Source organism: Portunus trituberculatus, chromosome 9, assembly GCF_017591435.1.
Source record: "Portunus trituberculatus isolate SZX2019 chromosome 9, ASM1759143v1, whole genome shotgun sequence".
NCBI lineage: Eukaryota > Metazoa > Arthropoda > Malacostraca > Decapoda > Portunidae > Portunus > Portunus trituberculatus.
The window spans coordinates 195,272-210,000 of record NC_059263.1 but is presented as its reverse complement, the minus strand read 5'-3'; the positions used below and the strand labels follow the sequence as shown (position 1 = coordinate 210,000).

Below are 14,729 nucleotides of genomic sequence, written 5' to 3'. Positions count from 1 at the left end.
ATAGATTGCTAAATATAGATGAAGTAAAAGAGAGGTCATTGAATAAACTTAAGATATGTAATAGAGGAAGAGATGAAAGGTAATTAGATAGACTGATAAATATGGAGGAGGAAAAATAGAGGTCGTTGACGAGACTGATGGACATTATAGACGGAGATGGTTTAACAGACTGGTGAAGAGAGAGAGAGAGAGAGAGAGAGAGAGAGAGAGAGAGAGAGAGAGAGAGAAAGTTGAGTGCACAAAGAGATCGATGTAGCAAAGGAAGAGAAGAAAAAATAATGAACACACTAATAACTTTAATGCATCACGAAAGGAGGGAAGACTGATGAAAAAATGTTACACTGCTGCTGCTGCTACTACTACTACTACTACTACTACTACTACTACTACTACTACTACTACTACTACTACTACTACTACTACTACTACTACTACTACTACTACTACTTTTCTTCTTCTTTTTTTACTACTACTACTACTACTACTACTACTACTACTACTACTACTACTACTACTACTACTACTACCACCACCACCACCTCCACCTCCACCTCCACCTCCACCTCCTACTACTACTACTACTACTACTACTACTACTACGTGACATTCTGCCAAGGTCACGCATCAACATTTTAAACATTTTACTGCGTTGCATGTATTTGCCAGATGCCGATCACTTGTTCCCGCCCACCGCTGCCTGCTGGGAATTATAACCTTTTCAGCACCAGGACACATTTTCATAATTATTCTGTTATTTGGCGATTTTATACAGACTCAGAAACAATGAAATAAACTAAAAAATAGATAGAATGAATAATAAAATAAACTTGATGATAAATAAACTAGATGCGTCACCCACTGTATATCACTTGACGCATCCTTGAGGACAGGTGTGGCCAGGTAAGATGTCTTAGTGAGGTGACTCGCTTCCAGGTACTCGCGTGTCTTGTACCTCGTGGATTCATCTCATTTTCTTTAGCCTCATTTCAGCGTGAGAGATATCGGGCTGGAGGGAGACAGGGATAGAAGATAGGTTGGTGATGAGGGTGTGGGGGGATGGAAGGAAGTACTGCAAAGGTGTCGAGTCGTGAAGTAGAATTTATTTTAATATTTTTCTCTTACTTTCCTAACTTTCTTCTTCCTTGTTTATTTATTTAGGAGGAGTTACTAGTCTTTGTTATTTTCTCTTATTTATTTATTAATGTTTTATTGATTTGCTTATTAATCATCATGTATTTTACCTCATTACTTCGTTTTGTTAGGTAGAGTGCGTTGTCTTTATTTTCTTCATCTTTTTTCCCCTTATTTTTTCATTCCTATACATTCAGTTATAAGATAAAATCACTGCAAAATACATACATACATACATAGATAATTCATTCACTCAGGACTGTTTATTACTTATTAATCTTTCATTACTTATCCATTAACTTATTCATTCATTTTTACTCAGATAGTGTAGATAACATATTTTCTACCTACTCATTCCTTTATTTATTTATGGCGGAAAAAGAAGAAAAAGTACACATTTATGCAAGTTGTCCATTCACTAAGTACCATTTTTTCTTATCATGGGTCCGGCAATTTTAGGGTAAACATTCTTAACTTCGCCTCTCCTCGTTTCTGTTGACTTTACTGTGATGTGATGTGAGTCAGTGATCGTCTTCCTCATGTTGGTTTGTTAGTGTTCCCTGGTTCATTTTCACAGAGGAAGGTGATTTTGTAATGCATGTATTTGTTGTGGTGGTGGTGGTTGTGGCTAAGAGAGAGAGAGAGAGAGAGAGTATTGATAGTAGGAACTCGATACAACAACAACAAAGAGGAAATAACTTATAAAACAAGAACAAATAAATACAACCTTCTTACAACACGTCTTACATTTTATTTGGTCTAATTTATTGATACAGTACAGCACAATAAACAATATTAATGACATCATATTAGCTTATACTTATGTACTTATCTATGTATCTTAACAGACATAGCCCCTTATCACTTTAATTGTACTTGGACAACTTACAACACACGTATGGAAATTTTTATCATAATTACACGAGTCAGGTTTGGAAGAAGTTAGTTTGGGTTAGGTTAAGTTAGGTCAGGTCAAGTCAGGTGAGGTTAGGTTAGGTTAGGTTGGAACATTTATCGTAATTATTCGGGTCAGATTGGGAAGAGTTTATTTGGATTAAGTTAGTTCAGGTTAGGGTAAGTTAGGGTAGATTAGGTCATCTCAGGTCACGATAAGATAAGCTAGGGTAGGATAGTTTAGTCCACGAAATGATAGGATACCGCAAAGAAGATCAGGGAAGGCAGTAGACGGGTTAGAGTAAGTTAGGTTAAGTCAGGAAGGGTAGAGAAAATCAGGATAGGTTAGTGAGGTATTGTACAGGCTAGGATAGGACATGGCACGACGGAGTAAGCCCTGTAGGATATGGCAGAACAAGTCACGTGATTGTGGGTGAGGCGGCAGTGGGTGGGATTCCATAGAGGTGGAGATGGATGCAGTGGAAGTTGTAGTTACGATATTACTCCTCCACTGTAATCATCTCCTCTATCTGAAAAAGAAGTAGTAGTAGTAGTAGTAGTAGTAGTAGTAGTAGTAGGCTAACAGAAAAAAAAGTAAATAAATGAATAAAAAATGAATAACAATCACAAACGAACAAAAAGGAAGAAGAAAGGACAGAGTGAGGCCATAAACAAAGTACTTTTCTCTCCTGTTCTTCTTACTGAGCCAATGTAGGCGTGGACAATAGCGAGGAAGTACACCTGTAGGCCGGCTGCGATGAGCATTCCGAGACCCACACTGATTGACGACTTGATGATAGTGAAGAGACCCAGCCCAGCCAGCGCCAGTATCAGTATCGTACACAGGATCTCCCATACTCTCAAGGCTGCTCTTTTCTCCTGATGAGGTGGCAGAAGGGAGATTGGTAGATATAGATAGTTTGATTTAGAGATAGATAGATAGGGTGGTTGATTGTCTGATAGTAGTAGTAGTAGTAGTAGTAGTAGCAGCAGCAGAAGTACGTAATAGGAAGAGTTAGGTTTATTTCGACCTCTTTTATCTAATCGTTCATTGTGGTTGGTGTGGTCTAGCCGTGTATGGTTCTGAATTGTACTGCTGTCATACTACCATCACTTTCACCACCGCCACCATCACCACTGTTATACTCTCAATGAAAAAGAAAGATGATATGAATAATAACAAATATCAATTGAACTATATAGCCATCTTTTCATTCACTCACTCACTCACTCACTCAGTCACATAATTCACCTATACCGTCCTCATCTGTATTGTCTCACCCATCCACCACCTCAAAATCTTTCACATTCCGTCTCACTCTCTTACTCACTCACTCTCACTCATCACCACACGTACTCACGCCCAGTCGTCACCTTCTTTCCTTCCTCTCTCCATCTTTCACTCCCTCCTTCCCCTTCTTCTTCTCTCCATTCATTTAATACCTCCCTTCCATCCTCTCTCCAGCCTTCATTCCCTCCCTTCCTCTCTTCATCCTTCACTCCTTTACACCCTTCATTGCTTTTTCTATCCATTCAACACCATAATATCTTTCCTCTTCTCCCTTCCTCCCTCCCTCCCTCCCTTCCTCTCTTCATCCTTCACTCACTCCCTTCCTCTTTCCATCACTCCCTCCCCCTTCATTCTCCTCCTCCCTCACTCACCTCCTTGACGCCATAGGACACCAGGAGGGCCAGCAGCACACCGCCTCCTTCGATTCCTATTGTAGCCAGCGCCATCTTGAAGCCTGCGTGTGCGTGAGGAACGTGCTAGTTACTTTACATGTAGGTAGACAGATATGCATATTCATACGGCACATAAGTCATTCATAAGAGGTGCGTGTATGTATACGTAATTTGAATGTATTGCGTCTTCTCTTTGTGTTTGGTATAGGTTAGGTATGGAACTGTCTTGCTGTTACTGTTGTTATTGGTATTGTTGTTATTATTCTTACTGCTGTTACTGGTTATGATTTGGTAGGTTGAATGGCGTTAGAAGTGCCAAGAGTGTTACATATGATGGGTTCTTGTAGCTTCTCTTATTTGGCTTTGTTATGTTCTGTACGACTTCTAACTTCACCTCACCTCACCTAACATAAACCTAACCTAACCTAACCTAACCTAACCTAACCTAATATAGTCTACTTTTCTTGCTACAATAACTAACCTAACGTAACTTAATTTAACTTTACTACCACTACTACTACTACTACTACTACTACTACTACTACTACTACTACTACTACTACTACTACTACTACTACTACTACTACTACTACTACTACTACTATCGTCAGCTCACCGGTCAGTAGCTGGTACACGCCATACATCACCCCGGCAATACTCAACACCTGTGAAGAGAGAGAAACAAACATCACTACAAGACATCTTATGGAACTCAATACAGTGTTTCAAGGAGATGTATTTCATTATGGGCAAAAGAAAAAAAAAAGAGAATAATCTTTTTAGTATCATGATGCGTTTCCATATTCAATTTGCTTACTATTTGGTGATTTTACATTTTCAGAAACTTATGTGGGGATTAAAATAGTGAAGACTGTGGCCATTAATCTTCTGACTCTCCATAGACCCTTCCTAATGTCAATAAAATGGTCTAATCGTGCACAAATCTCAAGGTAAAAAATGTGTCCCAGTACTGAAGGGGTTAAAATGGTGAAGACTGTGGCCATTAATCTTCTGACTCTCCATAGACCCTTCCTAATGTCAATAAAATGGTCTAATCGTGCACAAATCTCAAGGTAAAAAATGTGTCCCAGTACTGAAGGGGTTAAAATGGTAAAGACTGTGGCCATTAATCTTCTGACTCTCCATAGACCCTTCCTAATGTTAATAAAATGGTCTTATCGTACACAAATCTTAAGGTAAAAAATGTGTCCCGGTACTGAAGGGGTTAATTGGTAAGTGGATAGTGAGAAGACTAGTCAGGTAGGTAGATTGATAAGTAGGTGAATAGGTAGGTAAGTGGGATAATTGGTTAGATAGATTGATAGATAAGTAGATTGCATTCATTCATACATACATTCATACATACATACATACATACATACATACATACATATATTAATACATCCATATTGACCAACGTTTACTGCGCTCAATACGTTTAATAATATTAAAAAAAAAAAAATGAAGTGGTAAATATATAATGTCACCTTGAACAACAACAACAACAACAATAGCAACAACAACAACAACAACAGCAACAAAGACAACAACAACAACAACAACAACAACAACAACAACAGCCATACATGCTACATAATACAACTTTCCTTTAACATCATCTTTCTCACACTCTTCCTCTTCATCCCCTTCCTCCTCTTATAATAATAATAATGATGATAATAATGATAATAATAATAATAATGATAATAATAATCATAATAATAATAATAATAATAATAAAAGACATCATCATCATCATCATTATTACTATCATTCTAGTCATTTCTAATCAATCTTTTCCTTTTCAATAACTCGTGTTTTTCTGTTACTTAAAGAGGGGGGAAGAAGAGGAGGAGGAGGAGGAGATCTTAACCATTAGTGTAAATATCAAGACTTCTTTTTCACTCTTTTTAAATGTTTGTTCTTTATTCCGTATTACTCACCCACACTGTGAAGAGGAGGAGGAGGAGGAGGAGTAGTGAAAGAAGAGAGTGAGGAGAAAAACTGAAGAGTGTATACAAACCCAAAACTACTCAATATTGATTTTCAAACATCAACTTTTTCTCTTTTTTTCCTCTCAGTGCTAACATTAACTAATAACATTTCTTTTCTCTCTTGCTTCTCTCTTATCCCTTTCAGTACCATGACGTGTTTCCATATTCATCGTGCTTATACTATTTGGTGATTTCATACACCTTCAGAAACTCATGTGGGGATCAGAATAGTGGAGAGTTTGGACCATTAACCTTCTGATCTCGATAGAACCTTGCTAGTGTAAATAAAATCGGCTAATCACACCCAAAACTCATGGTAGAAATGCGTCTGAAGGAGTTAATGTCCAAGAAAGGAAACACACACACACACACACACACACACACACACACACACACACACACACACACACACACACACACACACACACACACACACACACACACACACACACACACACACACACACACACACACATTTAACGAAACTAGTCACTCACCAGCGTCGTGCCTGCCACAATGAAAGCTCCCCTTCGTAGTGAGAAGCACCAGCACTTGTTGTCTATACCGCACGTCATCACCACCACCACTATTACTACTACAGGTGTTCCTCAGGTATCCAGCAGCCCCTCCAGGTGAGTAGGTGCGAGTTTAGCGAATCACGAGGGATGTGGGTCTGTCGTGCCTCGGTGGAAAGGTATAGATCAAGTACTGTGTTGTGTCGGTGGAGAGAGGGGAGGTGTGTGTGTGTGTGTGTGTGTGTGTGTGTGTGTCATAGATGGAACACTTGCGCTGATGTGTTCGTTCGTTATAAACACACACGTTTCTCTCGCCGCTGCTGCCAGACGTGAGAGAGAGAGAGAGAGAGAGAGAGAGAGAGGGAGAGAATGTGGTTTTTGCTATCTGATGAAATGGTGAAGATAGTAATGAATTGGGTTATCTTAGTTTTTACTCTCTCTAGGCAACCACCACCACCACCACCACCATCATCACCACCACCAGTACCACCATCACCATCACCGTCACCACCACCACCACCACCACCATCAGCATCACCATCACCATCATCGCCACCACCACTACCACCATCACCATCATCACCACCACCACCACCACCAATACTACCACCACCACCACCATCACCATCACCATCATCACCACCACCACTACCACCATCACCACCACCACCACCACCAATACTACCATCATCACCACCACCACTTTCAGAAGTTAATTGCCGTATCGTATTATATTAACTATTTTAGTAACTCGATTCAAATTTCCTTTTTATTATTATTATTATTATTATTATTATTATTATTATTATTATATAGAACAATAATTAGTTTTTTTATCATTTTGGTATTTTTATAATGTATAAGTCATGCTAGCCTCATTTCCACTATTTCACCATCATCATCATCATCATCATCATCGTCATCATCTTTACATATAGTACAGAAGTAGTAATAGTTATTGTTGTTGTTGTTGTTGTTGTTGTTGTTTCAGTTCCACAACTTACAATATTAAAAGTCAACACTAAAATGTCTTCTCTATAATATGGCCAACCTCGTTATTCCCTCCTGTTCACACGTCTCACTCAGAATGTTAGGTTTGTCTAAGTCTGTCATTAAACTCATTTTCTGTAAAGACTTGAGATCTGTATATTATGAGAAACTTGTTAATTTTCAGTATTAGTAGTAGACTAGTAGTAGTAGCAGTAGTAGTAGTAGCAGTAGTAATAATAGTAGTAGTAGCAATAGAAATAGTACTAGTTGTTGTAGTAATGGTAGTAGTAGTAGTAGTAGTAGTTGTTGTTGTTGTTGTTGTAGTAGATTATCCCAGTGGTGACAGCGTGTGGGTAGAGGAGGAGGATGATGATGATGATGATAATGATGATGATGATGATGAGGAGGAGGAGGAGGAGGAGGAGGAGGAAGCGGCGGCGGCACACACACACACACACACACACACACACACACACACACACACACACACACACACACACACACACACACACACAATATAATAGATCGTCACGGCAGGATGAGTGAGTGGGTGACGTGCCTATCATGACGACACTAATCCTCGCTACCACGTCAAAGCATTACAATGATAAACACAATTAGACGATTCAAGGAAAAATATAAACTGTGAGAGGTCTTTCTGTTATTCTCTCTCTCTCTCTCTCTCTCTCTCTCTCTCTCTCTCTCTCTCTCTCTCTCTCGGAAGGGTCGGTTTCATCTGTCCTTTAAAGATTTCTATGAGTAAATTCTGGTTTGCAAAAGGAACATCAGTCAATCAGGCCATAGTAGTAGTAGTAGTAGTAGTAGTAGTAGTAGTAGTAGTAGTAGTAGTAGTAGTAGTAGTAGTAGTGATAGCAGTAGTAGTAGTAGTAGTAGTAGTAGTAATGATAGTAGTAGTAGTAATAGTAGTAGTAGTAGTAGTAGTAGTACAGCTTTCCCAGCGTGAGGGTGAGGCAAGGCATATTGTCTCCTTCAAAACATGAGATTGGTTTGTGGAAAGTGGGCGGTGCAGTTTTAGTTTGGCTTAGTCTCTCTGAGCAAGGAGGTGTGGCTGAGGTACTGTACATAGAGGGAAAAAATAGGATCAGATTTGTCTGTCAAGTTGAAGTACGTAGATTTGTATTAAGTAGTTGCCTTTTCTTGATTACTATTAACAAAAAATGGTGTGGAGAGAATGACAGAAAACGAGACTGTTCTTACATTATTGAGACGAAGCTCTTGTCTTCTTTTTCCTTTAGTTCATTTTGGAGAGCTATTTTATTTTGCCTTTGATAAGCAATAGGTCAAGAATATAAATACTGTTAATGTGTATATTACGCCTTTTATTATTTATTCACAGCAGCATAAGAGTACACATATAGTAATTACGATATATAAAAATACAATGGATATAATGAAAAATAATGTTATGGAACACACACTTCACTCATGAATAGTTTGTGGGAAGCACCCGGTACACACACACACACACACACACACACACACACACACACACACACACACACACACACACACACACACACACACACCATTAAGTAACAACCATAATAGAACAAACCAGGTACTCATAGCAGTCACCATCTAACTACCAACCACAGGCACCGTTGTTTAACCTCACTGATCGCGTGAAGGGATGAGGTGCGGTGTGTTCCTTATAAATCTATGGAACTGATGATGATGAATGAATGAATGAATGAATGAATGAGTAAGCGAAAATCAGGCTGGCCAAGAACTGTAAGATATAACAGCACACATTATATACACACACACACACACACACACACACGTACGCGCTGCTAGACAGAAGAGAATATCAGCACTTTGATGAGGTACATTACTACAGAGATGATAATCCCTCCCACGAGTACCAAGACGCAGCGAGTGCAGGGAGAGGTGCCGTCCTGCTGCCGTGGCTGCTGGACCACTACTGTCGGGGCGGGTGTTGATATCTGCAGGAGATGAAGGTGCAGGGTTGAGATTCTCGTGGTGGTTATGACTTTTGTTGTTGAGTTAATAGAAGGGTAAGTAAAATACGCTGTGAACGAAATTTAAGAGAAAAATCTAATAGAAGATAAAGTAAAATACGTGGTGAACTAAATTTAAAAGGACAACATGCAAATTGTAAGTGACGGTGGTGGTGATGGTGGTGATGATGTCGATGATGGTGGTGACGGTATTGACGGTGTTGGTGATGAGAGTGATCATGGCGAGAGTTAGGGTTGCCATCTGTTCATTTTTATCATAGTTCGATTCCAATTTACGTTTATGAAATTATTTACTGATTTATCGACTCTTTACTTAACCACCAAATCTCCACAAGTTTCAATCCACTTCATGACTAATCACAGTTCTTAATAACTGATGAAAACTATAACAACACTGGTACTACAGAGGACAGTGGTGTTAGTAAGTAGTGACAGTGATGCTGCATAGTAATTACAAGTCACACCAACACCAATACACATGAACAACAACAACGAGCAGTAACAGTAAACACACCTGTGCCGAAGTAACTGTCGAGCTTCCCTGAAGCGTTGCGGGTACGGGGAAGAAGGGCGAGACGGGGTAAGGGGCAATGGGATAGGGGGCAGTGGGATAGGGAGCAGTGGGGACAGGTTTGCAGGTAGTAGAGATTGGATGAGAGTAAGGTGTAGCTGATGGATAGGGAGCTGTGGGTGCTGTTGGGTAGTGTGTGGCTGCATAGGGTGGGTTAGAGGCGTTTGGCACGTGTGTAGGCGCGGTATTCATAACCTCCTCATAGCTCGGTGGTAGGTTATTAGGCATGGGAGTGTTGCCATAGTTAGACGCCATCTGTTAGGAGAGAGAAAAAAATTGTTTAGAGAATGTGAAGAGAAGCTTGTTTAGAGAGGAGAAAAAAAAAGGTGAAGAGATGATTATTTAGAGAAAGGGAAAAGGAGGTGAAGAGAAACTGGTCTAGAGAGGGGAAAAAAAAAGATGGAGAAGATTATTTAGCGAGGGGAAATATAGGTGAATGGTTGGTAATGATGAAATAAGTAAACAACGTGAAACAGGTGAATGAAGTAGGTAAGAGAGATGATGCAGATGAGAGAGAGAGAGAGAGAGAGAGAGAGAGAGAGAGAGAGAGCACCACCAACACTTTACCACCACTAACAACAACAAATAATATAATAATGATAATAATAATAATAATTATAATCACAATAATAATAATAATAATAATTCGCTGATTAATTTCCTATTTCGTAATTGGCACAAGCTTTAATATTTTGATTCTCCCACAGCACCACACACGCACAAACAAACAAATACACACACACACACACACACACACACACACACACACACACACACACACACACACACACACACACACACACACACCTCGCGTATCACTTAACTGGCGCCCTACTTAAGTTGCCACAGGTTTTCATGGATAAGTGTTAAGTAACAACCCTTGGGAAGCAGGACGGGGCGTGGGTGGAGTGAGAGCCTGCCAACCTTAGCTCATCACCATCGTCGTCATCATCATCATCATCAGTGGCCGCAAAATTACCATGTAAGACTTATGAAACTGTTTACAATCTCTCTCTCTCTCTCTCTCTCTCTCTCTCTCTCTCTCTCTCTCTCTCTCTCTCTCTCTCTCTCTCTCTCTCTCTCTCTCTCTCTCTCTCTCTCTCTCTCGACTTACGTCAAGTACTTAATCACTGCTTGTTGTGTGTGTGTGTGTGTGTGTGTGTGTGTGTGTGTGTGTGTTTGTTGAACTTCCCATCACTAACTGTATCAGGAGAGAGAGAGAGAGAGAGAGAGAGAGAGAGAGAGAGAGAGAGAGAGAGAGAGAGCAAGCATTACGAAATATTTGTCTTACAACCTCTACCACCTTCCCCATCACCGCCACCACCACCACCATCATCAGGCAGCCAGCGCCCTTTTGCGCAGAGACAAAAAAATGCCGTAACACACACACACACACACACACACACACACACACACACACACACACACACACACAGAGTTCACCTAGCAGTGTTTAGGCAGGTGTAAGTCGGGAGTTGTGAATCGCTGCTAAGTAGGAGAAACAAACTTTGAGAAGAAATTATACACGAGGCGTCCCAACCATATTTTGCGGCCAAGGTAAAGGGAACGACTCTCTTTACCTTGTCCCAGGTCTTTACACCAAGTTGACCGGCACCATCTGGCAGCCGCTGTGCCAAATTATAAGATACTTCCCTTGGGTTAAATGTATACTTGAGATGTAGTGTGTTTGTTAGTATTTAAGTATGCATTATGTAGATTTTCAGCTATTAGGGTGCAAGACTGAACCTACTACTACTATTACTACTACTACTACTACTACTAATGCTACTACTCAAGCACACACGCACACGTCTGTCTCATAATAATAAGCCTTGTCTCTCTTACCCCAATCACTCACTAGCTCTTCACCATCTCTCCATTACCACACCCACTTCTTCCCTCCCCCCCGCTGCATTCCTCCCTTCGCCGCATCTTCTCTCCTCTTCCTTTCCTCTCCTCGTCATCTCTACTATCACACTTCCGGCTTTTCTTTTCTCTATCTCACTCCTGCACAAACTGACACACAAACATCGTTGTCTGCTACGTACTTTCCCGTCTCCAACCCAAATGATCCTCTACCCATCTGACCTTGAGTATATCCATAACCACAGTCCTTTTCTCTCTATTTCAAGGTCATTACTCGTGTCCCGTGCAGCCTCAGAGCAATCACTAGGGTAGGTGTGGTCTGTTGTACTACCTGGAGGGATGTGTCAAGTTGTGTGTTCACTGGAGCTCGAGTGGTGAAGGAGAGCGAGCAGCGTATATCCCTCCCTTGTGGTGGTTGGGTGAGTACTGAACGCGGTGCACTGATTGGACCATTGTGTAGTTTCAGGGTTTGCAATGTTGCGGTGTGTGTCGGTGGATAGCTGGGAAGTTTTAGTATATTCCAGCTGAGTTTCCGTAAAAGTGGGTGTGATTTCGGAGGGTTTTTTTTTTTTTTTTTTATTCTGGATTTCCTCATTAATGTTTTTTTCTTTTCTCTTTATCTCTCTGTAGCAGATGTGCATTGAATTGGTCCTTCATGTTGTCAATTGTATGCATTCCTTGATTTTTAGTGTTTACATGAATGATAGTGGGTTAGATAAACACTAAGAACTTTTTTTCTTACTTGGAATATTTCTATGCTGCTTGCACTCCTTACCTGAACGAATTAATGCAACAGAAAAATAGTTTAGTGAAGTCATTGACAGTACGGTAGTCCATCAGGGCAGTGGTTCTCAGACTATGGGTGGACAATGATGGATCGCAGAGATATAAATCAAGGAGGATATATCACTGTACATTTTCTTTCTGTTTACTTATATTATACGTCACGAATGACTGAAGCGTTCAAAATAAGGGAGAGAGAGAGAGAGAGAGAGAGAGAGAGAGAGAGAGAGAGAGAGAAGGGAGGCAGCAACAAGAAGCCACCCGTAAGCCTACAGGTGACAGTTGTCGTAGAAAATACGCCCACCTGTCCCCACCTTTTATCACATGCATTAATTAAGGCACCTATTTTTTTTAAAGCTCCCTATTAAGGCCCTTTTAACCTTGATACATCAGTTTCTTGTATCATTCTGCACCGCTGCTGACGTCAAGAACACATCCCGTTTTCTGTTGTTCCTTCTAGACAAGCATGACTTTTACTCTTCTTCCTGGAACTTTCCCCTAACACTAGGTAAAGATTTTCAAAGTTCCTTCCAGGCATGACGGGTTTCACCATGTTGGGGTAATCACGGTGAATGATAGTACAAAATAGATGGTGATGTTAGTTTCCAGTGTCCTCTCCCTCGAAAATGTCCAGATTGAAGCTTATGTTGAAATATATTAACCCCTTCAGTACTGGGACACAATTTTACCTTGAGATTTGTGTACCATATGACCATTTTATTGACATTAGGAAAGGTCTATGTAGATCTGAAGATTAATGGCCACAGTCTTCACTATTTTAATCCCCACATAAGTTTCTGAAGCTGTAGAAAATCACCATATACTGTAGTAAGTAGAAGGAATATGAAAACGCGTCACGGTACTGAAGGGGGTTAAATACTTGCTGATAATAGACACTACAACAACACAACAAAGGCAGCCACTATCGAAGCCATCAGATGCAGCTCGTCTATGAAACACTTAAATTACTTCTCAACTTTGAACCTGCCCATTTCTTAAACATGAAAGAGAGAGAGAGAGAGAGAGAGAGAGTGTGTGTGTGTGTGTGTGTGTGTGTGTGTGTGCAAGTAACGATACAAAATGTGATCCAATGTTGTGCTGCTGTTGTTACCGCTACTACTACTACTACTACTACTACTACTACTACTACTACTACTACTATTACTGCACTCTGTTAACTATGTATATCGTTAGAGGAACAAGCCCCTCTTGGGTGCAGCACGTCAAGGGATCACCATGCGTCTGCTATTGACTGGTCTTGTTTAGTGAAAAGCGTGCATTTGACACTGCTTCAACTTTTTGTTTTGTTATTTATTTATTTCTATAGTAAATGCCTTATTACTTGAACACAAAAGCAAGTCAGTACTTATCACTTGATGAGAAGATACGGAGTAACAAGAATATAGGCTTGTAAATTTCTACGCAGGCGAGAGAATAATATTAGTGATTTCGAGGTGCTTTTAGGGATACCTGCAAAACATCCAACCCTTGCATCGCCTGAAACATGAGAAAGAGAAATGGCTGACCAGCAAATAATTAATGCCCAATGGGACCATAAACCTCCCCCAGCTGACCTGTGGCTTGACCTGGGAGCGATAGGGTGGGTCGCTGATGGCAGGTCACAAAAGCCTTTCTTTGTTGAAAACACTCAAAGAGAGAGAGAGAGAGAGAGAGAGAGAGAGAGAGAGTCTGTGTGTGCACCTAGGTGCATATTATAGGGTTCGAGCGGGGCTCATATAGTGACCTATCTCCATATCTGCATATATCTACATTTATCCAATTTTTTCCTTAAATGTGTGTGTGTGTAATTCACCACGTTCGCCTGCTGGTCACCCAACCAGTCTTTTCCATTACGGAGCGAGTTCAGAGCTCATAGACCGATCTTCGGGTAGGACTGAGACCACAACACACTCCACACACCGGGAAAGCGAGGCCACAACCCCTCGAGTTACATCTCGTACCTATTTACTGTTAGGTGAACAGGGGCTACACATTAAGAGGCTTGCCCATTTGCCTCGCCGCTTTCCGGGACTCGAACCCGGACCCTCTCGATTGTGAGTCGAGCGTGCTAACCACTACACTACGTGTAATTCACCTCGGTCCTGCTGGTCACCCAGCCAGTCTTCCCCATTACGGAGCGAGCTCAGAGCTCATAGACCGATCTTCGGGTAGGACTGAGACCACATCAACACAACACACACCGGGAAAGCGGGTCCACAACCTCTCGAGTTACATCCCGTACCTATTTACTGCTAGGTGAACAGGGGCCATTCATTAAGAGGCTTGCCCATTTGCCTCG

At 40.8% G+C, this 14,729-nt stretch overlaps 2 protein-coding genes across 4 annotated transcripts; both read right to left on the bottom strand.

The window, feature by feature from the left end:
* Positions 1-1,862: 1,862 nt before the first annotated feature.
* Positions 1,863-6,519, bottom strand: LOC123501676. 3 transcript variants are annotated; one of them, XM_045250643.1, is made up of 5 exons: positions 6,200-6,519; positions 4,325-4,373; positions 3,688-3,770; positions 2,706-2,904; positions 1,863-2,555 (listed from the first exon to the last, which is right to left on the bottom strand). In XM_045250643.1, exons 1-5 carry the CDS (start codon positions 6,275-6,277, stop codon positions 2,518-2,520), a joined length of 447 nt encoding a protein of 148 aa, XP_045106578.1. In that variant the 5' UTR covers positions 6,278-6,519; the 3' UTR covers positions 1,863-2,517. The 3 variants fall into 3 exon arrangements, with proteins under 3 accessions (XP_045106578.1, XP_045106581.1, XP_045106580.1); XM_045250646.1 differs by having other exon boundaries at positions 2,767-2,904; XM_045250645.1 differs by having other exon boundaries at positions 2,728-2,904; positions 6,200-6,512.
* Positions 6,520-8,526: 2,007 nt separating this feature from the next.
* On the bottom strand, positions 8,527-11,996 carry LOC123501675 (gamete and mating-type specific protein A-like). Its single transcript, XM_045250642.1, has 3 exons — positions 11,870-11,996; positions 9,725-10,036; positions 8,527-9,174 (listed from the first exon to the last, which is right to left on the bottom strand). Exons 1-3 carry the CDS (start codon positions 11,882-11,884, stop codon positions 9,022-9,024), a joined length of 480 nt encoding a protein of 159 aa, XP_045106577.1. The 5' UTR covers positions 11,885-11,996; the 3' UTR covers positions 8,527-9,021.
* Between the last annotated feature and the right edge of the window lie 2,733 nt (positions 11,997-14,729).

What these genes read in the sequence shown, in the direction of transcription:
- LOC123501675 (XM_045250642.1), bottom strand. An exon ending in CGACAGTTACTTCGGCACAG is followed by an intron (nt 9,175 to 9,724) that starts GTGTGTTTACTG and finishes CATCTCCTGCAG; the next exon opens with ATATCAACACCCGCCCCGAC.
- LOC123501676 (XM_045250643.1), bottom strand. Translation starts at nt 6,277, where the DNA reads ATGACGTGCGGTATAGACAACAAGTGCTGGTGCTTCTCACTACGAAGG. An exon ending in TGTCCTATGGCGTCAAGGAG is followed by an intron (nt 2,905 to 3,687) that starts GTGAGTGAGGGA and finishes CCACCTCATCAG; the next exon opens with GAGAAAAGAGCAGCCTTGAG. An exon ending in AAGAAGAACAGGAGAGAAAA is followed by an intron (nt 2,556 to 2,705) that starts GTACTTTGTTTA and finishes CTTCTTTTTCAG; the next exon opens with ATAGAGGAGATGATTACAGT.